The following is a 26,096-nucleotide window of genomic DNA, read 5'->3' on the forward strand; positions in this document are numbered from 1 at the left end:
TTTGCAAGTTTGTTCTGAAGTAAAATTCAAAGAAGAGTGAATAGTTGTGGTAAGGAATATGATCACTTCCGGTGAACAGAAATTATTATTTTAATTGAATAAATAAAAATCATTGCGATCTCACTTCGGGTATTACGGTCAAACTACCTGGTGTGGCTGTTCTCGTATATTTTGAAATGAACGCAGGACCAGTCATTCTGCAACGTGACTGCTGCGCCCCGTGCAGCTGCCTCCGCCCCTTGCAACCAATGAAAAGGCTCTAGGGGCGGGAGAAGGCGTGGTTAACGTTTCTCCACAAGCCAATGAAAACTAGGGATGCAGAAGCACTTGCTCGACCATGGACGGGCACGTGTGGCCCTGCGTGTACACTACAGCTGAGGGGCTGAACGAAAATGTCTGGCGAGCAGACTAGCGAGAACACTCGGTTGACGTTTCGTGGATTCGCTGTGTCCATATCACATCTCCGATCGCAATATTGTGGACTATGAAACTCCTCATCGTCCAGCATTTTAAAGGTTAGTAGTCATTTCTTGTGGTTCTGTCGTGTTTTTAGCATGAAGGCTATCAGTTTACCTCAATGCACAGCCGAGCTTGGAACTCCCTCGATTTAAGTGTCGAGCCACTGAACTTGGTTTTATCATCTTATACGGCGTTCAATTATCAAATGCGTTTATATTATTGTTGACTTAAAGACCGAAACAGTTTGAACCTCGGCAAGTGGGTTTCCAACATCGCCATAAAAGTGTCAACTTCTGATAATTCATTCAACTACTGAAAGGCCCCATAAATATATGATCATCACAATAATATTCTGCGATTTTGCGATTGTTGTGTGGTGGTGGGTGTACAGGTCTGCATTGCACAATGTGTTCCAAGCGGTAGTTCAAAGACGTAGTTGTGGCCTTCAATGATCAACTCAGATTTAGTAGTACTAAGTATATATAAGGTAAAAGTGGTTTGAGTTGAACGAATTGTCGCTTTCGTAAGTGGAAACAGGTGTGTAAGTAGGAAAATAACTCAATGGAAACCGATGTAATGACAGAACGTAGATGCAATCACTTTGTTTTGTGATGTTATTTTTGGGGAATTAGTCGTTAGGTACTGTTTTAAGTTCGAAATACGCAAGGTTATACAGTACTATTCCGTGGTAACCGTAGTGTTTGTGTAAAGTGCATAGTGTATGAATAGTGTTGTGGATGCAAATAGCCATGGCAAGGGTCAGTTGGAGCTATAGCACTATCCTGCGGCTGGCTGCGGTACCGTTGTTAGTAGCTGCAAACTATATTTATGCCTGTGTGTGCATTAACACCAAACCACCACAAGTGCTTTGTATAAACTGCGGTGCAAGGTTATGGTAAACAGAACCTGTCTATAAGTCAGGGTGAGGCACTGTGATATGGGATTAATCCAAATATCCAAATGGTGGTGTCACTTCTTTGCCATGTATTTTAGAAATCATATGGGCATAAAAAGCTCAGTGAAATCTTTATTTGCCTTTTAACTGAACTCCTACTAGACAGCCTGTCTAATTTGCCAGATGTATCCAATTTGGAGCTTGTGTTTGTCTCCATCAAATAAGATGTCTGATGGATAACAAAACCTATGGCTTTAATGGTTATAGTGATCACATTAAAGGTAACTCTTTTTTGTGACAAAGTGAAAATATTGTGTGTGGTGCAATATTCGTATTTTATAGCAAGTTGGTTTGGGTCATACTTCTTTAGAATAGTGAAATATTTCCCAAATGCCATTTTGGGTGATGTACGTTTTGGTGTTTGAAATTCAATTTACATGTGCAACATGAGACATAAAATGGCAGACAGCGACAGAGCTGGTGCACATATCACACATTCATAATGTGGGTCTTTTCGGGGGCTGACTCAACATCACAGCTGACGTGCTGCCCAGCAAACGGTGTGAAGCAGAGATGCTGTTGACCTTACGCAGTCTGGCAAATGTGAAAAGTAGCCCTGTGTTGTTGTTGTTATACATGGAGATTTTTGCATTTCACAGTGGCTGTACTGCAGCAATAAGCTGTTCATTTGGCTCGGTTTAACTTAGTGGTTTTTCTGAGAGGCCATTAATAAAAATTAAAACATCTAATATATGAATATATGAAGCACCCCTTTCTAAAAACGTCTCATCTTCAATCTCGTCTTCACCCAATTATCTGTGGTGGAACTGCAATTCTTGACTGTGCAATCTGTGTTCCAAAGGCATCTTTTTCATGATGTACATCAGCCTAGTTTGGACTTGCAAAAGAGGCATATGACAACAAACTGAGTTTCCCCTACCAGATCAACTGACACCTTAATATGTAGCTCTGGCTCGACCCTCGTTTCTCTGGCAGAGTCACATAACCCTGGCTGTATCCAGGCAAGTTAGAAACCACCCACCATCCCCCAAATCATTTGGCAGTTTTATGCTTTTTGAGTTCCTTTTTTCTCTAGGTCAGTATGGATCTGAATTTTAAAAGGGTGGCTCTCACATCACCAATATTTCCAGGGAAGTTAACAGTGAAGTCCAGCCCATCTATGACCTATTTAAACATATATATATCGGCAAACTCTTAAATTCACCCAACTGAATGTTTGAATGGCTGACTGTGAGTTCAGATTAGTCCCTGCAGCTACTGCTGTCATTTTTCCAGTTTGACATATACACATGGTAGTCCAAGAACTTGAATAAAGTTGGTCATTACGTAAGAGAAGAAACATTTTGTTCCTGGTGGAGATGTGCTCAGATACATCTTGTTTTGCAGAATAACTCCTGTAACGCCTTTCCTTGTTTATGTATTCCAAAACTCTGTGCTGTGGCGATAAACTAGTCTTATTCACAATCAGTCATATATATTTTTGTACTTTTTTTCTCTAAAGAAAACATCACAGGCATTCGGGGCTTGCCTCAGATGCCCTATGTTTCATGTTACAGTGTGTTCGGCCTGAGCTGAACTTGGAATATGCAACCACAGGCACATGCCTTGAGTTAAAGCCATGAAAAAAAGTGGTTTTAACTTTGTCCATACTTGTTTGAACTTTTCCAATAACTATTCCATTGGAAAAGTTGCAATTTAAAGTACATTTCATCCATTTTGTGTCCACCTTCACAAACTATGCATTTGTTATCATGATGTGAATACCGTCACATTTTCAGAGCAGATCAGTCAGTGCATTATGTACATTGGCATATGTTATTGTACCTACAACTTTATGGAAAAAGTATCAGTTAGTCAGTCTAATGTAAAATAATCAAATGTCAAATAATTACTCAATAAAGGTAAATTTAGAATTAGAATTAGAAAAGGCTAAAAAAAATTCTCCTCAGCAAACATGTCTTTATATGTTGTTTATTGTTAGAAAACGCCCAGCACTTTCTAAAAGGGTAAAATAGTAAGTGTCAATATGTGTGTGTGTGTGTGTGTGTGTATATATATATATATATATATATATATATATATATATATATATATATATATATATATATATATATATATATATGTCGCGAATCAAATCCCTATTTACCCCCCTTTACAGTCAAGGCTGGTGTTGCGTACATTCTGTACATACTTTGGCGTAAATGCTGATCGTGAATCAGCTCACGCTTCAGTCGAAAGGAGGGTTGAGCGCTGTTCGAAGCGTTCAACTAAGCACACCCTCTGTTGTTGTGTGAGCGCTCTGATTGGTCGGACGCGTCGACCAATCAGACGCCGCTGAGGCCTGTGGAAAACAGTGCCGTGTACACGTGCCTCGCTGTACGCTGGAAAGAAGGCGGTGTCGCCGCCGTCACATCCAGCCGCGTAGAATAACGGCGAAGTTGTTGACGTTTTAACGTGTTGTGCACAGCGTTGTAGCAAACTGGAAGTTAATTTCAGTCAAAGCTCGACGGATACATGTCAAGCAGCAGCTCGTCTTGCTTCTGCAGGGTTCTGTCTGGACACTGCAGTAACGAAGCTCCCCGTCTTGACTGTCATGTCGAGTAAGCAGCGTCTGTATTGTGTCTGGCTGACTAGCCACAATTAACTGTACCTCTGTACCAGGTGTGTATAGCTGTGACGTGTTTCTAATGTGTAGAATGTATTGTAGTAGAATGTGTACAATGTATTTTAGAAATGCATGCGGCGAAAATGTGTTACGTGTCACTTTACTCCAGTGACCGATTTTGTTTTGAACAGTAAACACCAAATGTATGGAGGCAAGTAAGACTATTGGCATCTTAATAGATATGACGCGATGGCTTATTTATTACCATTATTGTTCCAAATTGTGTACCCATGTACCCTGAATCGCTGCAGAAGAAGTACGTGTCTTCGTGTGTAGGTTGTCACCCAACTGAAAGTACAGTTTATATACAGTATATAATAATGTACTGCATTTGTTTGTCAGAAGAGGCTGACTTAGACTCATCTCAAGTTTTGCAGTTGGTCAAGTAGATTTTGAGACACGCCAGCATAAGTTTGAAATGCATTCAGGTTACAAATAATACTACTCTCTTTTAGTAGCAGTTGCACTGCAGTTGTACAGTCACAAAATGGTTGATGTCTCTAAATTAGTGAGTCCTAAATTATATGGACATTTCTGGAAATAATGAACGTTTTTATTGTGATGGTAACTATCAGCATTCTCTTTTGCAGTCATCATTACTGCAATTTCTGTGTTCATCATCAGATAAACCTTTTGTCCTGTTGTGCCATAACTATGCAATCCAATATAACCTAAATTGATTCACATAAGGAAAAGACTTTGACTCGAATGGCATCCCACTGATTCCTGAAAGATGGTCTTGGGTGTTTGACGTTTCAGCCATTCCATTATATTCCGTGCCATGTCATTGTAGCAGTAAAAGTGAATATATTACCGCCACATTTGAATCTGCTTGAAACGAGGGTCTGTATGATCCTACATAATTGAGATTGCTCTTACTGAGTGCATTTCCTGTCAATAATTAGAGAGGAGGGCATGGTGACAGCTCTGCAGTCAGCATTGTTTCCCCAGAGACTTGCCCCACAGACTGAAGGGTCTAATTTTGTGTTTTTACAGTATGAAGCATAGAGCCTGTCATTATGACCGCACCCTTTTTTTAATTTCAACTCATTGTATGCAGAGTTTTAAATGCTAAATGATGTTGGTAGGAGAACAAATTACTAGGTATTCAGATAGTCATAGAACACTGACCACCACATCCACCCACCACCATGTGGCTGGGCCACCAGTTATGGAAGTATGCATGGATGCCATCCTGCCTTGCCACCCACTCACACCCTGTTTGCATATTCTCACATCATAATTGCTCATTTCTCACTCTAAAGTTGCTACACATGGCTTTTCATGTGCAAGTGTGTGTCGCCTGTATGTGTAAAACCTCATTCTTCCTTGTGTTGGTGTCTTTTTACCCCCAAATAGACCCATCTTTAAGTATCCACACATGTCGTTTGTGTGAGGTCTAATACAGAGTGAAGAGGCTTGCTGCTTTAAATATGTCTACTCAGCTGTATTGACTTGTTGCATCAGGACCGGAAACTCGTGTCAGTGCAGGCCATAGATAAATCTAGCCTGACCAAATTCTGCAACAATGCATCAATAGTGTCCTAAACATGTGGGTTTAGGAGGTTGTCGGGTCATTCGAGTGTTTAAACTTGTAAGGACTGATTACTGAGCAAGAGCCTTTCACCTCTCTGGTTGCGTTGGTAGGGTTTAAAGGATTATGGGGTATCTCCCTTACCTGCAGAATAAATAGCTCCAGACTTTTACTTGCGTAGGTGGTGGACAAATATATATCCTCAGAACAAACCTATGTTTATAGCAGATGAATGACGGCAAGCTTTGTTTCCCTCCTGGTTCTACGCCTGATTTGTGTCCTCTGCGTCAAAAGCAACTGAGCTCTGACGACTGAAATGTCTTTTTTTAATTCAGGCACTAATGCATGTTCACCCAGTCTGTATTGAGATGCACGCCCACGCTTTTGATTAATGGAAATAAGTTAAGGTGAGTGCTCCCGATTTGTGGGTCTCTTGTTTCAAGTTATATTAATTTGTTATTGACATGCAGTACATACGACATGCATAAATAAATGTAACCTAAACATATAAGAAACCAAATCCTGGATTTCCAATAGAGCCTGGTTGATGTGTATTGAGCATTGGTGTAAAGTAGTTGTATTTCTGCTTACCTTTAACTTACTGTATCATTCAGCAACTGCCTCTGCAGCAAGGGTCGACAGTTTCCAAAGAAACTTCCTGATTTGTATTTTCCTGGCTTCCCTGACTGATTAAAACTTTCCCAAACCTTGGGCAGGGGATGGAATGTGATATGGATTTACAGCATAGTGAAATGACTGCACTATCTCAACTGTCTTGTTTATTGGAGCGATGCAGCTGCTATCCTCTAACAAATCAGGTCTGTGGCCAGCCGGCTTAAGTTGTTGTATAGAGCAGGCATGAAACATGCGGCAAAATGAATTACTGATTATGTGTATGAAGATGACTTTGTTTTCTACAACATATGGGAATAGTGTAGGTTGTGTTGTTTGTTTTCTACAAATGTGTTTCTAACTCTGTCTTCTCCCTCTTCTTCTGTCTTCTCAGTTTGCAGTTACACTAAGACCACCTCCTGGAACTGTGAAAGGGATCTGCACTTGAGTTAAAACAGGGCTTATTTTCCAAGTCTCCATCTTACGCTCTCATCCCATCTGTTGTAGAAATTGTGCCAAGGCAATTTAGTTTTTTGAGAAATTGTCATCACACTTCAGAGATCAACCATTTTTCTTCAGATAATTCAATCCCTTTTTCTCTCAGGAAGTACATCCATTCCTCAATAAGGAACTTTGGCCCTCTAACTCCTGAAGAAAGAGGAAAGCATGAGATTCTCACCTTAGTTTTTTTTTTGCCATTAAAGATCCCAATACAATGATTCGTGAACACAGTAGCACCACCTTAAACAAAGCAATTGTTGTTCCTTAGCCTCGACTGATATCTCAATCACGCTGTGCCAGCATTCCCCTACTCTAGTATGAGTTATGACATCTCTAAATCAACGGCCGGAAGCAGCACTCTTGGTCGAGTTGCAAGGTCTTGTGACAAAGATTCTGACCAGGAAGCATTGGAAGGATTAAGCTCCACAGACGTCAGCAATGCACAGCCAGGTGGTAGTGCCAACGCCCAGGAGCAAGGGGATGAGGCAGAAAGCACTTCATCTCCCAATGAGGGGTCCGGATCTGGAAGGATGCCCACTGACCAAAGAGGACCAAATTCAGATGACATGGATGGACTTTCCAGTGGCAATGATTCCGGGGAGAGAGAGAGTGAGGGTGGGTTGGAAAGGGAGAGCATTTCTGGGGGGCACCAGTCTACAAGAAGTTCTCACAGCTCATCTAACGGGAAGGACTCTGGCATGATGTTGGAGACCGCAGATAGCCACAAGAGGTAATGAACACCTTTGGGAAATATGGATTTTCAATTTTTCACTCAATTACCCTAATTTCAATACTAGCTACTAGCTCAATAAAAGCTGCTACTTCTTTAATATACTGTGAACCCTGTACATTCAGCTATAGTGCAAACAAGCTTCTTGCTGCCAAAGTATTGAGTACTGTCATGTCAAACGATGAAGTCATAGCTGCAGCGCGGCGTTCTGGCAGCGTCAGAAAAATGGTAGGAAGGACTAGGAACTGTGATTTCTCTGGTCAGATGTGATGAGTCTAGTTATGCAGCATGATGTTCATAACATCACGGATCAGGTTTGATGCTGGAAAAAAACTTTAAAAATTTGTTGAGAAGGGACTCACCATTGTTTTTATGCTGGTACACAGAAATCACTGAGCTGTCAACGGCGTAGTCTGACTGGGCTTCTGTATATGTGTATATATATATATATATATATATAATTCCTAATTTGTTGGTACAGCTTATATTCAGGTGCACCCAAAAGTCCAGAAAATATGCTACATATAATCAAAAGCCAAGCCAGAGAGTAGTGAAATATTGCCTACATGCTGAACTGTTAGATGGAGACTACTTTATTAAGTCGTTGGTTCATTACCACAAGGTATTCAGCACTCTGAAGTTGAAGTGTACAATTGTACAAAACTATTTATCCAAGAAGCAACATACTGTATTTCTTATACTTTGTTCTTATTTCTTCATATGCTATTGTTCAAATACTTAAATAATTATACATGTCTAAATTCCTGTGTCCCAGCTCTAATTCTCAGAGTCTCTCCCCACCAAGTGGATCTCTGGCCTATAGCCTGCTGTCCAACAGCTCAGAACATGACCCGCCCTCCACCTCTGGGTGCAGCAGTGACCAGTCGGCTCGGGTCCAGACACAGAAAGAGCTTATGAAGGCCATCAAGGAGCTGAAGCTTCGACTACCAGTGGAGCGCAAGACCAAGGGCCACTCCAGCACTCTGAACGCTCTCAAATATGCTCTACAGTGTGTCAGACAAGTCAGAGGTGACCTTTCCTTTTTTCTAGATAGTCCTGTACATATATGCCTAACTGAGATAGTAAGAATGGACAGTATGTCTGACCTATTGTATTGAACATTCCTACTTACCTTTCTATGTCATCTCTGTCAAGCTAACAAAGAATACTATCACCAATGGAGTGTTGAGGAGTGCCATGGATGTAGTCTGGATTTGTCTGCCTTCACAATCGAGGAGCTTGACAACATCACATCAGAATACACGCTGAAGAATACAGTGAGTAAATGTGTAAACATCCAGTAATGCTTTTACAAAACTAAAGCAGATCTCAAAGCAAACATGCTTGTGTGCACTGAAATGAAGTTCATAGAAGTGACATTTCCCTTCCTTGTCACTGCTTGGTTTCAGGACACTTTCTCAATGGCGGTGTCATTCTTGTCCGGGAAAGTTGTGTACGTATCACCCCAGGGCTCATCTGTGCTTCGTTGTAAGCCCGAGTGTCTTCAGGGGACTATGTTTTCCGAGCTCTTGGCACCACAAGATGTCAGCACTTTCTACAGCGGCACAGCCCCCTGCCGTCTGCCCCTCTGGGCCACTTGCATTGGTTCTGGTGAGACAACACGTGCTAAAAGAATATGTAGTCTCTCTATGATCAGCTGTTTAAAGTCTCCAAGTAGCTCTTTTTGGCGGTGTTTTTGTTGAATATCATGTCAATTACTTTACCCCCAGCCTCTGCACCAGTGGACTGCACTCAAGAGAAATCCATGTTCTGTCGCATCAGTGCCATTCAGACACAGTGCGGTCAGACGCGCTACTACCCCTTCCGACTCACGCCCTATCAGCTCACAATCAGAGATTCTGATACAGCGGAGCCACAACCCTGCTGCTTGTTGATTGCAGAGCGTGTCCACTCTGGTTATGAGGGTACGTGTATTTAGTCTAGTCACTGTGCTTCTGAGCTTTTGTTGTCGGATGGATTCTCCTTGAAATGTCTTAGGGTGTCTTGCTGTTTCCAGTTTTCCAGGTTTTTTCTTCGGTAGCCCAGAAGTGCAATGTACAACTACATTATACTGCACACAGCTGCTATACAACTATACACGACAACATTTCACTCTTAAAATGGAGTTGTATTTTGCAACTTCTCCTTGCTTGGAGAAGTCCATAGTCAATCATATTCAATTGCTTCTTTGCTCTGATGAAGTCCACAAATTGTTGATATCAAAGGAATGTTGCATTTAACCAATCCATGATAAAAATACATTTTCCCCAAATACTAAAATCGTGATATATGGCAGTGATCAGTCAAAGTTTGTACCTTTGTCTTTATACTGGTATTTGTTCTTTCAGCTTGCATTAGCACCTGCCATGCAAGCAATTTGCTTGGCTTTTCACCCTTGGTCCATATATATATATATATTTTAGCAATTTTGTTGTTATTATATTGTTTTCAGCTCTGATTACTGTCAATTGTTGCTGTTTTTCCTCACCGTCCTTCTCATAAAGATGGAAATTCTTTTTTTTGTATGAATTTTGTTTTCTCCATACATTGACTAGTCTTAAATTGTTTATGCATTCAGCAAATTTTTAACTTGTGTGTGCAAGGTATCGGTTCCAACAAATCGATCCATTATTTGGTCCAGCGTACTGTTAAAGTCACCCCCTAAAATATTACGACTTGGAAGAGTGGACACGGTCATAAGTAATATTTACAAAGACGTCCCAAGAGGGCCATAAATATTTATTAAGTTGGCCTTGTGTGACATCATGTTGTCAGGCGACACCTAGAGCATAATAATTAAAATCTTGAGTGTGCTGCAGTTTGTCCTCTACTGTTGCTATACACCTTTCTGCCTTCCCGAAGCCTGTTGCCTGTTGTATTTGCAAGCATGTCTTGTTCCAGTAAACCCATTTGGCTTCGCCACATCCGACAAACGGTTATCAATGTTGTCCAGTATTGATCCAAAGCGCTGAGAGAAGTCAACTCTGCCAGTACGTCAGCTCTATTGGTCATGCTGCTAGCATCTTTTGCCACAGCAGTCGAAGGAGAAGTTGTCTTAACGTTACTGGCATCGTGTGCCCTGGTCAAAGTCTTGGTAGGGTGTCGATTCAGATGGTACATACCAGGAGCACCTCAAAGGATTTGTGCGTTTGTCGGGGTTTTATATAGCTTATTTTTGACTATGTGGAGCTTTTGGTTTACACCACCACCCAGTCCAGATGAGTATAGTTTTATGTAGTTGTGTAAAACGTTATGCAGTTGCGGAGAATAATTGAATGTTGTTGTGTTAAGTTTAATGTGAGTTGTGCATTGCTTCCGGGCCACCGTACTACTTTCTGTTATTGGTTCTCACATTGGATCAGCTTGTTGACACTGTTAGTCACTGTGCCACCCAAAATGTTTTTTTAATAGAAGATGCTTTCGGAGCGTATTAGAAGTACAAATGAACGCTGTAGACTGCATTAAAATCATTTGGATCTGCTTACTGAGAAAGACCTTGACACAAAGGTTTTTAATAAATTTCAGCATCACAAATGATTCTACCGTGAAATAATGTTGCTTCTTTCCTTCAGCTCCACGTATTCCTCCAGACAAGCGGGTCTTCACGACCAGTCACACACCCAGCTGTCTCTTCCAGGAGGTGGATGAAAGGTTAGTTTGAGCTTATGGTACCGTCTGAAAACTCATATATTGAACCTCACAGTCAGCTTCTACATTTAAGCCAATGTTCTGGTGATGCTTAATGATGTGAAAATGTCATCACACAGGGCAGTGCCTCTGTTGGGCTACCTGCCTCAGGACCTAGTGGGTACACCCACGCTCCTCTACATCCACCCCGAAGACCGGGCTACAATGGTGGCCATTCACGAAAAAAGTATGTCTTTCCAGTCTTCATTTATTTATTTACTTTTTAAACATAAGCTTTTTCAAATGTCTGCATCAAAATCCATTCGCTGTCTCTCTTACTTTGTGGTTTTATTTAGTCTTTCAGTTTGCCGGACAGCCGTTTGAGTATTCTCCTCTCAGGATGTGTGCTCGTAATGGGGAGTATCTGACTATCGACACCAGTTGGTCCTCGTTCGTAAATCCCTGGAGCAGGAAGGTGGCTTTCATCGTGGGACGCCACAAAGTTCGAACGTAAGCCAAGACTCTTCCAGACCAAGTCTAATCTTTCTAGATGCCATAAGCCCCACAACTCCCTATTCAGAGAAACAGACTGAACACAAAACATGAATGAGTTCATTTGGTCCTGCATCTAGTATAGGTGGTTGTCCAATTTTAGTCGATTCAGATTCACACCACGCCATGTCAGTCTAAGATGTGACAGGCAGGACGTAATGTGACTGTAATGGTCTATAGTGTTGTGCCATACTAAATCGACAGAATAGTGTGATGTGGAAGAAAACAGTTCATCAATCAATGACCAGCAGAAGTCTTGACCTATAGGAATTCAAATAATGCTTTGTATCATCAATCCATGTGCAGGAGCCCGCTGAATGAGGACGTCTTCACAATGCAGCCTGGCTTTGAAAGTCGTGTTATCACCCCTGACATTGTGCAGCTGAGTGAACAGATCCACCGTCTGCTGGTGCAGCCGGTCCACAGTAGCGGCTCGCAGGGTTACAGTTCCCTCGGGTCCAGCGGTTCGCTGGGCTCCCGGCGGTCACACCAACAGCACCTCAGTGCCTCTGCTGCCTCCTCCAGCGACAGTAATGGCCCAGCTATGGATGAAGCAGCTGCTGCAGTTGCTTTGCACAAACCTGTGAGTACTCAATTATTTATCTGGACTCCAAACTTGACTTTCAACTCATCGACTTGACCTGGTGTGGTTATGTTCCAGATGACGTTTCAGCAGATCTGCAAAGACGTCCACATGGTCAAGACTAATGGCCAACAGGTCTTCATTGAGTCCCGGCACCGGCCTACCCCCAGAAAAAACACAGGGACAGGTGCATGCAACACCTGAATGCTTCAGACACAACAGACACGTTTGCTGTATTTTTTTTTAATGATTTGCAACTTAGACTTGCTGTTTGTATGCGTTGCCAAAATAGGATATTATGAAGCCCAGCCTTTGCACCACCACTTCTCAAATGTTACTTTGATAGATTACAGTCTCTGTAACCCCTAGACTAACTGATATTGAACTCAACATGAAGCAAAATAAAGCTAACACCAAAAAGGTCCAGATTTCCCTCCCCTCCTGCTCTTCTGGGGTGGCAGACAGGTGTTTCCAGGTCGACTGAGAGACATAGGCTCTCTGCTGTGTTCTGAAGCCTCTCCTGGCTGCCCTGTCTCTCCTGGTGTCCAGGCACCCTGCGGAGCAAAGTAGTTTCAGCCACTTGTCTCTACCCAAAGCCTATGAACATTGGTGGGTCGAGTAAACAGAGGCTGAAAGCAGAACCTATGTCGAGAAGAGCTGCCCTGGGCAACCCTGACAGTCAGGGTCGCGATCGATGGACACGGTGTGTCTTTGGCAATAAGTTTAGATCTTTACTCTGGACCCGAGCTGGCATCAGAGTCGCCCCATGTTAACCGGTTGAGTACCCCATAGTCGTGAAGAGCATCCCTCAGTGTACCCAAATGAACCTGTTTAAATGTCTCACATTGAATAACACTAATATTTTTTTAGATAATCTAAACAAATGTGTGTAAAACAGTACAAATGTAAGAAATATATCCACATTTTAATAGGCTTAAATAAATGGTCAGCCAAGGTCAAACTCTCCATGTGGAGTTTCAGTATGCATCGTGGTAAGAAACATAATGAACTAAATGGCAAGACTTACTTGAAGTTAATAACTAGGTCTCAAAACTGGGCAAGATTGCACATCAGCGACATCAGTGACAAGTCAATGAAGTACGACGTGTAACACAACTGTAACTTTTAGGCATCAACAACAACAACAACAACCAACGAGCTGCAGGCAGCGACCCTGTCAGAGGTCTCATCAATGATATCACTAAGCCCAACAATGAAGTGACTGCAGCCACGTTGGTGCGGAAAGAGCCTCAGATTGGATACTCCTACCAGCAGATCAACTGTCTGGACAGCATTGTGAGGTAAATGCATTTCAACATTTACAAACAACAACATCGCCAGAATTAAACGTTCTCTAATGGAGCTCCTTGACTTTGCCCAGGTACTTGGAGAGCTGCAACATTCCAAACACAGTGAAGAGGAAATGTGGCTCCTCGTGTACTGCGTCATCCACATCTGATGATGACAAGCAGCAGGAGGCGACAGGAAACACTAAAGGTACTTTCGTTCAGTCATGTCATTATGACACCAAATGACATTTCTCCTGTCCCCGTTACTTCAGTGAGCCTTGTTGCAGAAACCTCACCTCTGCCTCCTCTGACGCTGGTGCCCAAGGCGGAGAGTGTGGCATCAATCACCTCCCAATGTAGCTTCAGTAGTACGATAGTGCACGTGGGTGACAAGAAGCCTCCAGAGTCAGGTGGGAGTCAGTTTCACTGAACTTCTAAGTGAGGTAGCTGATGGTGTTGTCAGGTGATGTCTACTAATGTTCCTTCATCTTCCTTATCGCTACAGATATCGTCATGGAAGAGGCTCCTACGACGCCCACTCTTGCTCCTCCTCCTACTCCTGCTCCCTCTACTGTGGCTACTAGCTTACCCCTCGCAAGTGCCACCGCAACTCCTCCTCTCCCTCCACCCCCACCACCACCTCCTCCGCCGCCTCCTCCAACTCCCCCCACAGCTTTGCTCCCTCAAACTTCTCCACCTGATCGGGACAGTCGACGTTGTGGAGGGAGCAACCCAGGCAGTGGTGGCAGTGGAGGAGGCCGACTGGGCCTCACAAAGGAGGTGCTGTCCGCACACACCCAGCAGGAGGAGCAGGCCTTCCTAAACCGATTCAAAGACCTCAGCAAGTTGCGTGTTTTCGATCAGACTTCGTCTTCGACGGTGCGATGCCACACTCAACCTGCCAACCCACTTTCTCGAGGTATGAGTTGAACTGCTTCTGCAGGGGTTTTAACGGAAACACTCAAATATTCTGTTGCATTTTTATGATTGCTCGTCCAGGGGTACGTTGTTCTCGTGACTACCCAGCGGCAGGAGGCAGCACCAGTCACAGGCGTGGCCGCGGTGGTAAGAGGCTCCGACACCATGAGTCTCCTGATCAGCACACTTCCATGAGGTCAAGTGGACGACACAGAGACCCTGGAACCAGCGCTCCACCTCCTGGGTCATTCAACATGCCCCTCGGACCTTCAACACACTCCTCATCTTGGCCGTCCGTTTGTTCCCAACCCAACATTCCCCCGTCCCCATATCCCCCCGGCGTGCTCCCAATCTATCCAGTTTACCCACCACTGTCACAGACCTTACCGGTGCCAGATCCGTCTCGTTTCCCCCCATCTCCAATGGTGCCTCCTATGATGGCACTTGTTCTGCCTAACTACATGTTCCCTCAGATGGGTGCACCGATTTCTCAGCCTGTTCCGCCCCCCCCACAATTCTACAATCCAAATTACGCTTACCCGAGCACAGCGCCTGCTGTCGTCCCCGCTGCGGTCTCTAACCCCGTACCCATCCCTGGTACGGGGGCACCATCACGGAGCAGCACTCCCCAATCCAACAGTCAGACCCCCGCTGACCGGGAGGGCGCGGAGTCCCCCCTCTTTCAGTCCCGCTGCTCCTCCCCACTCAACTTGCTGCAGCTGGAGGAGTCGCCAAGCAACCGGCTGGAGGTCGGCACTGCTCTGGCTGCTTCCCAACAAGCCACTCCCACTGGACTTGGAGGTCAGAATTCGGCCAATGAGAGGAGCTCTGATGACACCTCCAAGGAAAATGAAAACGTAGGTTGACATTGCTAGAACGTGACCTATAACCAAGCTCTCTTTTGGCATTCAAGAAAAAACACCAATGAGTGGTCATATAATGAATTTTATTGTGTGTTCAAAAGTAAACATTGAAATTGTTACCATAAAACGAAATAGTTTTAAAGTAACATCTGAACATCCATTGAGTGCAGGAATAACTTGAAATTTAAACTGAGCTTGTCCTGTTGTTTCCAACTTCTTGCATTGCAGGAGTTTTGCTGTGACGGCAAGCAACAGCAGACATTTACAAACATATGGGGTTCGACAGTCACTTTGTTTTGATCCCCATCTTTGTCCAGGGTGAAGCCAACGAGTCAAACCAGGATGCCATGTCCACCTCCAGCGACCTGCTGGACCTGTTGCTGCAGGAAGACTCTCGTTCAGGCACCGGCTCTGCTGCTTCTGGATCTGGTTCTTCGGGTACAAGGTCTTCTGGTTCTGGGTCCGGCTCCAACGGATGCAGCTCTTCTGGCACGAGCGGCATGAGTGAGCAGTTTGATCATGATTCTTTTACAATAGTTTAGTTGGAGGCTGAAGCCCTACATCTGTCCCTTCAGGCAGCAGCCAGGGCAGCCACACCAGCAAGTACTTTGGCAGCATTGACTCACTGGAGAACGACCACGGCCGCAAACAGCCAGCTGGGGGCAGTAGTAGTGGGGGAGGCGGTGGTGGCGAGGAGCAGTTCATCAAGTGTGTTCTGCAGGACCCCATTTGGCTGCTGATGGCCAACACAGACGACAAGGTCATGATGACATATCAGCTGCCCATCAGGTAAACACTGAGACTTCCTGGTTGCAAATAAGCTGAGCAAACGTGTCATTTTGCTGCTTTTTTCATGCCTTCAATGGTATATTTTTTTAATGAACACTTGTTTACTTTCCTGCGACCGAGCAGCTTGTGATCAAAAGCAGGTGATCAAAAGTGCCCCTCTGTTTACATCACAGAGATATGGAGACAGTGCTGCGCAGCGATCGGGAGGCCTTAAGAAATATGCAGAAACAGCAGCCGCGCTTCACCGAAGAACAAAAGCGGGAGCTCAGTCAGGTTCACCCCTGGATCCGCACGGGACGCCTGCCCCGACCTATCAATGTTTCTGTGAGTGTGAAAGGCTGAAATGTGTTGGTAGTTACAGTAGTTCATTTTCCACCAATGACAGAAATCCATTAATCTCAATTAATCGCACTTTAATGGTATAAGGATATTTGCCACAAGAAGCCACATTTTTCAGTTTCAATAAATTTGTTGTATTAGTGAATCAAATGATGGACCCAAACATACAGTTAAACAACAAAATATTGTGTATGTATATATATATATCTGGACATCGCATTAATTTGAATTTGTTGAAGTGTTGATTACTGTTACATAGTTTTGCTGATGCAGAATTGGAGAAAACCAGAACATGTTCTCATCTCTATTTTGCTCCTCAGGGATGCACCGGCTGCAAGTCTCCCCCAGCGGTGCCCCCTGCTGCTCCCTTTGACGTGGAGATCCATGAGATGGAGCTGTGCAATGTTCTCAAGTCTCAGGACGAAGGAGACGGCAGCAAAACTCTGTTGGAGACGGCCATGAACGAAGCAAACGCTGAAGACGAAGAGGAGGAGTCGGAGGCAAAAGAAAGCAAAGTGCTTGACGGCAGTCAGGACATGGCCGCTGAGGAGCCACAAGCCCCGGCCGAGTCTGAGGAGAGCACAGCTGCTCTCGAGTCTCACATGACTCACTGAGCTGGTGGCCAAAGAGAACACTATTTTAAGGTGATATAATTGTGCACCTCCATTAGTACCCATGATGTCACTTAACCAGTGAAAGGTGTTAAGGTCGTATCAAGTGGAAGATCTGGGTGCACAAAACGACTGCCACTGAGTCAGGCAGGACCCTCACATGGACGTGTGAGGCGAGTCCTCCTGCAGGTTGAACGCCTTGATAACACAGGATCACATGTGCGCACTCAGTTTTAGAGAGTGAACTACTTTCTTTTCTGTTAGATTTCTGTCGTATTTATTTATGTTGTACAAACGTGAGATGACAAAAGGTGAAAACGTTGAATGTGTCCCATTAAAAAGGCGCCTTGTCACAAAGATGGATGTGCTTCACCGTAGTGTCCTATTCCTCCTTCCTATCTCCTCTTCACGGATCCAGCAATGGAGGAGACTCTTCTGAGGTTTAGCCCTGTTGCTGGTCCGCCTGCAGCAGCACTCATCACCACACGTTGTACAGAGAGGCGGTTCTACCTTGTTTTGTATAAATGGTGTATATTTTTGTATTCTCATTCACTTTAAAGAAAACGAGGAATAGAAATGCTATTATTGGTATGGGATGCGCAGGAAACCTGACTGAGCTGATATCATGTGTCACTGCGGTTGAGAACCTTTAACATGCTGAGGTGCTCGTGGGGGTCAAGTGTGAATTCAAAGAGGTGAGCTGCACTCGTTTCAAAAAAACTCTAGAGAGTATTAACTAGCTTCTCTTTCCTCTTTGTCCCTTGCTCCTCCGCTCTGTGGCACTGTTTTGATCATGTGATATCCTTTGCTTCGTGGCGTCAGTGATGTCTGCAACAGTTTCTTAATATTTTTGTGAAATTCTTTGTACAAAAAAAGACAATAAAATTATTTGAAAGGCCTTAAAATGTGTCCTTCTCCACTTCATTCCCCGCTCCTCCACCTCACAGCTGTGTTTGCTGTCTAGCTGTATGTGTTGATTGTTTTTGGGAAGTCCAGCGCTGCACGGACTGAGCTACAACCACAGTCTCCTTCTATTCTAGCTGTGGTTTCTGCCCAGAGTTGTCACCGCAGCTTAAAAAAGACAAAAGCATGCGCTTGTTTAGACAAATGTGACTTGAGTACAATCTGCTGGCAACAATGGCAGTGGGTGGAACGTAATGGGGCCAACACTCGCTATGTTTTCTGAGAATCTGTGGCCTAAATTATGTGTATTGAATCAAGACTTTGCCAATCACAGTGAGGCTGACTTGACACAACAGAGTGTCTTTGTACTGAGAAGAAGGAAAGGGTTTTGTTTAAACTTCAATCTCAAACAAGAAATTTTTTGTTTTGCTACGACATGGGAGTGGAACATGAAGTATTCAATATTCTCGCTTTTTAATGTTGGTGAAAAAGTTTCCATCTTTATAAACCTTTCTGCTGACATGACACTTTCATATTCAGTGAGTTCAGGTGAGCTTTACAATGAGGGCTTCATCATACTAGGGCAAACATACTTCCTGAAGAATTGCATGGTTGGATGCACCGTATTGCGCTGACTCAGTAAAGTCAAAATCCAGTAAACACTATTGGTTTTGTTGGATCAAACACACATCATGATCATGGATTTTCTTCTTGCAGCATTTTCCATCCAGGGTTATTCATCGTCTCTTGTCACACCTTTCTTCTGGTTGTCTTCCTCTTTCATTCTTGGCACCTCCTGTTCAAGCCTTCTTTCTCAGCATGTCCAAACCATCAAACTCTGACTTGCCTAACATTGCTGCTTGTGTGATATACTGGTTAAAAAATCCTGTGCATCAGCAACATTAGAGGCCCATCAGAGGTGGGCTATATGAAGACATTAAATCATGAAGAATTAGAACATGGATAATCTACCGTGAGGGGACAACATGGATTCGGTCTGATTCTTTCCATACAATAGCAGCTGTGCTGCACATGGCTCTCCTCTTCCCACACACACTCACAGCGAAGAAGCCGGGGGAAATTCGTAACTGGGTTGTTTTTAAACAGTACGCACCTCTAACTTGACAACACACCTTCAGGATAGAACAATGGATTGTTCCTCGTTGGACCCTTGACGCCAAAGACGGCTAATGTGACATCTCACTTCAAAACTTCAAAACTCGTAGACTAAAAAAGTTTGCTTTATTGTTTAAAAGTTGGCGAAAAACTAACTGCAGAACCAAACAAATGTACTACAAAAGGTGTCACTCTTGTGTCACAGATCATCCCTGACAGTCGTCTCCTCCTCTTCCACACTGCCTGCTTTCATCTAAACCAGTATAGCAATTCATGATGAGTCTATCAGATTGCATGAAACAGTCCCCCAATTCTCAGAAGCAACTAGATGGCTATTGGTTTAGACATGACACCATGTTTCATTGAAATAGCTGTTCAAGGCCAAACATTATAGAGCAGACAGTGCCACCCAGTGGCCTATGAGATTAGGGCACTGTTTCATGAAACCTCATCTACCTACCATAGAACTAGAAGAGACCAGCTAGCTGCTTAAGATGGCCTGACACTGCTTTTCAATTCTGACCGAACAATGTTGCACTGCTGCCCTATAACTGTTGTGTATGAGAGTCTTGGCAAAGATAGTCAGAGTCACAAAGCAATTTATTTGCATTAGAAATAGCAAGCATGTGGTTCTCATCGACATCATGAGGGATGTTTCAGTAAGGCTTATGTCACTGAAGCTTAAAACTGAATTATGAACTGAAATATCTGTTTGTCATTGACAGCTACTCACGTCCCTTTAGTGTTCATGTCAGTAGAGTTAGTACCATATCAACTTGAGTCACAGTGAAGTGGGGATCATTCCCCTCTGGCCACAGTAGAGCTCTGTACTGTACATGTGACCTCAAGCTCACACGTTTTCCATCAGCCCAACTGTACAAGGCACAGGACTGTCACCACCCTACATGTAATATTTGGCTGTAATCTGGCTCTCCAGACCACGTGTGCACTCTTTCCTGCTGCCCCACAGTCCTTCCCCCGCCTCCTTGAACCCTGCATCTCTCCACGCCTCTCCCGGACCTCCTCCCACCCTCCGTCTTCTCTCCTCCGCCGTCTATCCGAACCTCACCGGACGGCAGGATGGAGGTCAGGGTGTGGACTGTGTGTCTTCTGGTCATCATCACACCTGGCTGGACAGCCGCTCAGAGCACCACCAACTACACCAGGTAAGACAGGCTCGGAGCACCTACAGTAGATTCTGGAAGTGGCACATGTGGCAAGAAATATTCCTGAAGTTTCATGAGGAAGAACATTTGTCAGCATGTTGATCCAAATAGAAAAGTTTATTTTCGCTGCAAACAGGAATTTCATTTTGTATGCTTTTCTTGAAATGTGTTTGCACGCCGTGTAAACTGCCTGAGAAGGACAAACAGATGCCTGTGGCCATTGGGCTCTGAACGGTCAGAAGGGAGGAACTCTCCTGCCACTGGATATTTGTGGCCTGGTGTGGACACATCACAGAGTCGGGCGACACAACGCAGATGGATAAATCATCACAGGAGCACACTCATGCCATGAATAGACACCTTGACTTCCTCCAGTGAGGCACACAGCATGACCCTAGTCGACATCTCAGTTAACAAGGCTGGGTCTGCTGCGAAATTAAAAGTCTGCTCTGGCTTTGATCCCTGTTTATCTGGTTGTGAAAGAGAGGGTGTGGGTCGCCATGTGCCACATGTTGCTCCTTTGAACCGGCTTAAGTATGAGTTGGAAGTCTTTCGAACTTGGTGCCTGCGTTGGCAGGAACCTTCAGCAACTGAACTGTATGTTGTTCTTCTGGCTGCTTCTGCTTCTGGCTGTAGCAAAAACACTCATTAGAAGAGGTGACTCGGAGAACAGAGGTGGACTCTGTGGTCCCACGTGCGGCCTGGAGCGTCGCCTCGCTTCGTTTGGTGCCACATAACCTGCCACGATTGTATCAACTGACAGTGCAGAGGAGTGTTTGTTTTCTCTTGAAGGCCCATCTTTAACTGCGGAGGTCATCTGGTCACTGACTCGGGCATCATAGCCAGTGAAGGCTTCCCGACTAACTACAAGCCCAACAGCAAGTGCGTCTGGTTCATCACTGTGAGTCATCTCCATTCACACGTCTATTGCACTGAACAGAATGAAATCTATCCGGTGATCTCCAACACATGTTAATATTATTCAACGCTTGTGCTGCTGGGTCTCCTCGAGATCAGTTCCATCTAAACCTCTCTGACCCTCAGCCCACTGACTGAGCTGTGTGAGGGTCCTAGACTCCACAGGCAATGGCTTCCTTCTGGCTGGACATGCCTGGAAACATAGAGGGCTCCTCAGTCGTCCTCGTATAATGGGAACCACTTCAACTGACCACCATTCTCCGTATTGCAGCCTCCCGTGTTCATAGCTCAGTCAAGAAACCTGGAGGTTTTCTCTCTATATTGTGAACTTTGCTTTGTGCCTGAGCTCCCAAGTATTTATATCACTACACATGCCGCAAATAGTTTCCCCATTCAAATCAGTAGTCTAAGCAGAATTTAGAAGTTCCAATATAAAAAAGCACTTCGACATGGATGGCAAAGTACTATTTCAAATATGGATCATCACTTGGATCATAGACGTATTTTGTCAGTGGGAGTTTAATCTTGGGGAACACCTATGAATTCATGTCTGCGTCATAATGACAGGTCCGTTATCTGCAGATCCAACTCACACGTCTCCCGGCACATGCCATCGAAAATTATTCTCCAAAATTTAGCCCTAGTCTCTGGTGAAATTATTTATAAATGCAAAATTCTACATGAAAGTACTAGAATTCAGTCACAGAATACAGTTTTGCAACCTAGAAATGAAGGGCAGGAGTATGGTAAAACCCTGCGATATTATGTAGCATTTTAGAATAGTATAGCGCAGAAGTGTATCGTATATTAGAACTTCTTTCAGCAGACTAAGTGAGGAACGGTAGACTGGTAACTGCCAAAATGTGAGGCACCAGCAATTGAAACCTGGCTCACATCAGCAGAATAATTCTGAACATCAGCTCCACCAAATATCACTCCATGTAGTGAAAGCAGCTGTAGCTGCTACGTGTAGAGTGACTCTTTCTGGTCAGATGATCATTTCCTCCTGTCTGTTGCATCACTGTATTCCCCTCCAGGTGCCAGAGGGACATGTGGTCATGCTGTCTTTTCGCCTATTCGACCTGGAGGCTGACCCCACCTGTCGCTATGACTACCTTGACGTCTACAACGGCCACACCCGCCTGGTGCAGAAACTGGGGCGCTTCTGCGGGACGTTCCGGCCCGGCGCTCTCATCTCCACCTCGAACACCATGATGCTGGAGATGGTGTCGGACGAGGCGACGGGAGGGCGAGGATTTCTGGCTTACTTCAGCGCTGGGAAGCCTCATGTGGAAGGTGCGGTGGTGGCAGCGTTATTCACTCTGCTTTGGATGTGTTCTTCTCAGAAGTAAATTTGCTCTGACTGTCTCCCCTGCAGAGAATCAGTTCTGCGGCGGCCGCCTGACAAAAGCCCAGGGTTCTGTCAAGACGCCTAATTGGCCCAACTCCGATTACCCAGCAGGCATCAGCTGCTCATGGCACATCTCTGTCGAGCCCAGCAATGTGAGCAACAGATGATAATCCACCAAACAATATACTCACTTTATATATACAGTATATATCTCTATATAAATATAGATATATACAGATCTAGAAATGTTCACTTAATATGTATTTAAACTACTAAGATAGCGACCACACATTTTACAATAACACGGCCAGCCAAACAACTATCTGAATGCTGTAAGATGACAGTAGTAATTGTAGTACACTAGGGCTAACTTGTTTGTTAGATTATGCTATCATGAAATTCATGGCTAAATCTTGTGCAAAAGTGAAAACAAATTATATGAGGCCCAAAGTGGAGGGCCCATGTGTGTATTACCGCTGAATTTACTGGGCTCAGATGAATGAGTCCATTGAGAGTCAGAAGGTGAGTGAATGTGTACCAAGAGATCCAACGTAAGGAAGCGAGGGTGAGAGAGGGAGCAGAATGGCCCTCACTGTTCGAGGAGCTGGGTCTTTCCTCCGGACTTGTGTCTGCACTGCACTGGATTCATGAAAATGCCTTTGGCAAACATGAACAAGTTCATCTTACGCAATTCACAATTCAAGGTTTGTGTGACGCGTTTCCTCTTCTTCAGGTTATCGAGGTAAAGTTTGAGAAGTTGGACTTGGAGCCCGACATGTACTGTCGCTATGACTATGTGGCGCTGTTTAACGGTGGGGAGAGTGACAACTCCAGAAGAATCGGGAAGTTCTGTGGTGACAGGCCACCGGGGTAAGATGGGGTTAATGATCAACCTGACGTTCATTCTGGAATCTGACGTTCTGTTCTCTGGTTGGTCCTCTCAGCGTCATCGTGACCAATGGCAACCAACTTCTCGTCCAGTTCGTCTCTGACCTCAGTATCACTTCAGATGGCTTCATGGCCCACTACTCCAGTGTGCCCCGTGGGTCACGGAGACCCACTGCTGGGGGGGACTTTATACACAGACCAGGGACAACGTCTTCAACACGAGCGCCTGCTCTACCACCATTAAGGCCCACTAAACAAACACCCAAATTTAAACCAAAACCAACATTAAAACCGATCAAAAAACCACCGCCTAAAATCCCCATCAAACCCCCGCCACGGAAGCCCACCGCAAAGCCTGGAATCAAGCCCACGCTGAAACCGAAACCAGTCAAACCCTCAACCAAAGCACCGGTGAAAAAGCCAACAAAAAAGCCTGTGCCCAAACCTGGAGCTAAACCCACCCAAAAACCAAAAGTGACAAAGCCGCCGGTCAAACCAAAGATTATCAAGCCGAGCCTGAAACCAAGCATCAAAGCTAAACCCACCCGTAAACCTCCACTGAAGAAAAAACCTACACCCAAACCTGCTGCCAAGCCAGCAAAGCCAACACCAAAAGGCTCAGCGAAACCAAAGGCTAAACCTACGCTGAAGCCAAAAGTCATCATCAAACCTGGGGTCAGCAAGACTGTGACAAAAAAGCCTGTTTTCAGCAAAAAACGTGAGTACACTTAACTGTAGGAGCAACCAACCCACATGTTTTGTTCCACCCTGCTTCTTGTGTGTGTCTGAAGCAGCCGTGCCACTGAACCCACTGTGCACACAAGCCTGTAAGAGAGCAGGAACTCTTCAGTCCAGCTTCTGCCCGCACGACTTCGGTGAGCAGCAGCATCCTGTACTGTTAATGCCTTATGCTTCCACGTCACCTGTCTCTCGCTCTCTGTGTAGTGATCACAGGCAAGGTCACGGCGGTGGCCTCCGCTCCAGGCGGCTCAGCTACAGTGGAGGTGTCCATCATCAAGGTCTACAAGGCAGGGCGACTGAATGTCACCAAATCAGGACCGGCTTTGTCAGTCGTCCTCAACTCCACCTGCAAGAGATGTCCTGGCCTGACCAAAGGTACATACATGACATGCATCATCCACTCCTTTCCACCCTCACCGTGACTGTAGTTACCCGATATTATCGCCTTACATTGTTTCATGTGCATAACTCGATGCCTTTTTCAGCATTTAAATAACAACGCAGCACAATTGGAAAGCAGGTAGCGGGAGCATCACGTGGAGCTTGCACAACACAGAGTTACAAAACCCTTCAATATGGTCAACTGGAACACAGCTGATATGTAATCGTCTGTTCTTTGGACTGATCACCAGATAACTATTATATACAATAATAATAATAATAATAATAATAATAATAATAATAGTCGTAAAAAAATAAAATACATTAAAATAAATTAAAAATGAAATACAAATAATAATAATAATAATCTGTCCCACTGTACGATAAATAATATGTCAAGCATAAACCACTCATGAAGCCTGAGCTCAAAAATGGTAGGTATAGGTATGCTAGGTATTTTAGGATCATTTGGATGAATTAATCCCAGACAAACACAGTTAGTGGACCCTGTTAATGCTAAATACTAAATGGCATGTAAACTTTCACGCACAGCATTTTTCCTGAATGAGGAATGAGACAGAGATTGCACTGATGGTCTGAAAATTTAGGCATGAAAAAACTAAGGACAAAAGCACAAAAAAAAAATTCATTCATCAGTGGAGCAGTTTTATACACACGTTTAAGCTTATGTGGACATTCAACTTAAATTTGCCAGTTTCATATAAAATATAAAACTGTGATTATTTTTTTATTAATTATGAAACCTCTTATTAATTTGATTATTTTAATAAGTCCCACCCCTAAAAAATACCTTTTAAAATATTGTATTGTTTTTCACACTGCAGCAACCCAAGGTGAAGGGTTTACAGTCTTTGTATGATCAAAACAAAAAATATAAGCAAAGGTTTGTCTTTGGTTTTTACTTCCTGAGATGACTCGAATAGCTCACTTGAGGAGCAGCTATTTAAACTGTTCACTTTAAGGATCCCCTTGGTGGATGAGTTCATGTCCTGATTTTAAAAGTCATTTTAGATAGACATTCTTTTCCGTTTTTACCAATGCAACTACAGTTATTTTAAGGCCAGCCTCCATCTTTACTGAGGGCTTATGCAATCGATGGCTGCATTCACAAATCACACATTGATCCTTGACATGACTCACTGACTCTACACGCCGCAGAATTTTAGGTACGATGGCAACGTAGGGTTGTTATTGCTGTTTGCTTGTTTGTGTAAGTAGGTCATTGTGTGTAACATGATGCATCTTTAACAAACCATGCAATGCAGCGCTTCTTTTAAACCAAATATTCTCATTATTGTCTTGAAAACAGGCGCTAATTCAACAGATGAATAGCGTCAAAGATGCCTCACTGTGTTAACTGCTCTGGCCTCCTGCTCCTCTTTAGGCCTGAACTACGTCCTTATGGGAAAAGTGGACACACAAGGGAGAGGTCAGCTGACACCGTCCAGCTTCACACTCCTCTACAAGCCCGTCCATGGCAAAGCACTGGCCAACCTGGCAAGAAAAGGCTGCTGACAGCACCGACCAGTCCAACTTATCCTCAGCATACAGGAATTCAACGCTAAACTCTCAAATATGATTCTGAATCACGTGTGTATGTAATTTATGATATTTCTGTAATAA

The 26,096-nt window shown here is 44.1% G+C and overlaps 2 protein-coding genes across 5 annotated transcripts; both read left to right on the forward strand.

Annotated features, from left to right (window-relative positions):
• Positions 1–342: 342 nt before the first annotated feature.
• Positions 343–17,882, forward strand: per1b (period circadian clock 1b). 4 transcript variants are annotated; one of them, XM_053858827.1, is made up of 21 exons: positions 343–515; positions 5,910–5,981; positions 6,581–7,417; positions 8,193–8,446; positions 8,573–8,694; positions 8,827–9,028; positions 9,148–9,342; positions 10,990–11,068; positions 11,185–11,291; positions 11,401–11,554; positions 11,903–12,179; positions 12,258–12,366; positions 13,309–13,480; positions 13,561–13,676; positions 13,741–13,878; positions 13,974–14,387; positions 14,468–15,243; positions 15,567–15,753; positions 15,825–16,038; positions 16,212–16,362; positions 16,698–17,882. In XM_053858827.1, the coding sequence occupies exons 3-21, from the start codon at positions 7,005–7,007 to the stop codon at positions 16,989–16,991; spliced, it is 4,374 nt and encodes a 1,457-aa protein (XP_053714802.1). In that variant the 5' UTR covers positions 343–515; positions 5,910–5,981; positions 6,581–7,004; the 3' UTR covers positions 16,992–17,882. The 4 variants fall into 4 exon arrangements, with proteins under 4 accessions (XP_053714802.1, XP_053714801.1, XP_053714803.1 ...); XM_053858828.1 differs by lacking the exon at positions 343–515 and adding an exon at positions 3,777–4,036; XM_053858826.1 differs by lacking the exon at positions 5,910–5,981.
• A 2,189-nt stretch (positions 17,883–20,071) lies between these two features.
• pcolceb (procollagen C-endopeptidase enhancer b) lies at positions 20,072–26,096 on the forward strand. Its single transcript, XM_053858830.1, has 9 exons — positions 20,072–20,173; positions 20,966–21,074; positions 22,129–22,387; positions 22,470–22,594; positions 23,176–23,312; positions 23,387–24,048; positions 24,125–24,205; positions 24,276–24,446; positions 25,858–26,096. Exons 1-9 carry the CDS (start codon positions 20,088–20,090, stop codon positions 25,986–25,988), a joined length of 1,761 nt encoding a protein of 586 aa, XP_053714805.1. The 5' UTR covers positions 20,072–20,087; the 3' UTR covers positions 25,989–26,096.

Source organism: Synchiropus splendidus, chromosome 3 (genome assembly GCF_027744825.2).
Source record: "Synchiropus splendidus isolate RoL2022-P1 chromosome 3, RoL_Sspl_1.0, whole genome shotgun sequence".
Classification (NCBI taxonomy): Eukaryota; Metazoa; Chordata; class Actinopteri; order Syngnathiformes; family Callionymidae; genus Synchiropus; species Synchiropus splendidus.

Excerpts from the sequence above, each read along its gene's own strand:
- per1b (XM_053858827.1), top strand. The coding sequence starts at position 7,005 with ATGAGTTATGACATCTCTAAATCAACGGCCGGAAGCAGCACTCTTGGT. Across the intron at positions 12,180-12,257 it reads CAGTTGCTTTGCACAAACCT|ATGACGTTTCAGCAGATCTG; the intron begins GTGAGTACTCAA and ends GTTATGTTCCAG. Across the intron at positions 15,244-15,566 it reads CCTCCAAGGAAAATGAAAAC|GGTGAAGCCAACGAGTCAAA; the intron begins GTAGGTTGACAT and ends ATCTTTGTCCAG.
- pcolceb (XM_053858830.1), top strand. The coding sequence starts at position 20,088 with ATGGAGGTCAGGGTGTGGACTGTGTGTCTTCTGGTCATCATCACACCT. Across the intron at positions 22,388-22,469 it reads TGGGAAGCCTCATGTGGAAG|AGAATCAGTTCTGCGGCGGC; the intron begins GTGCGGTGGTGG and ends TCTCCCCTGCAG. Across the intron at positions 23,313-23,386 it reads TGTGGTGACAGGCCACCGGG|CGTCATCGTGACCAATGGCA; the intron begins GTAAGATGGGGT and ends TGGTCCTCTCAG.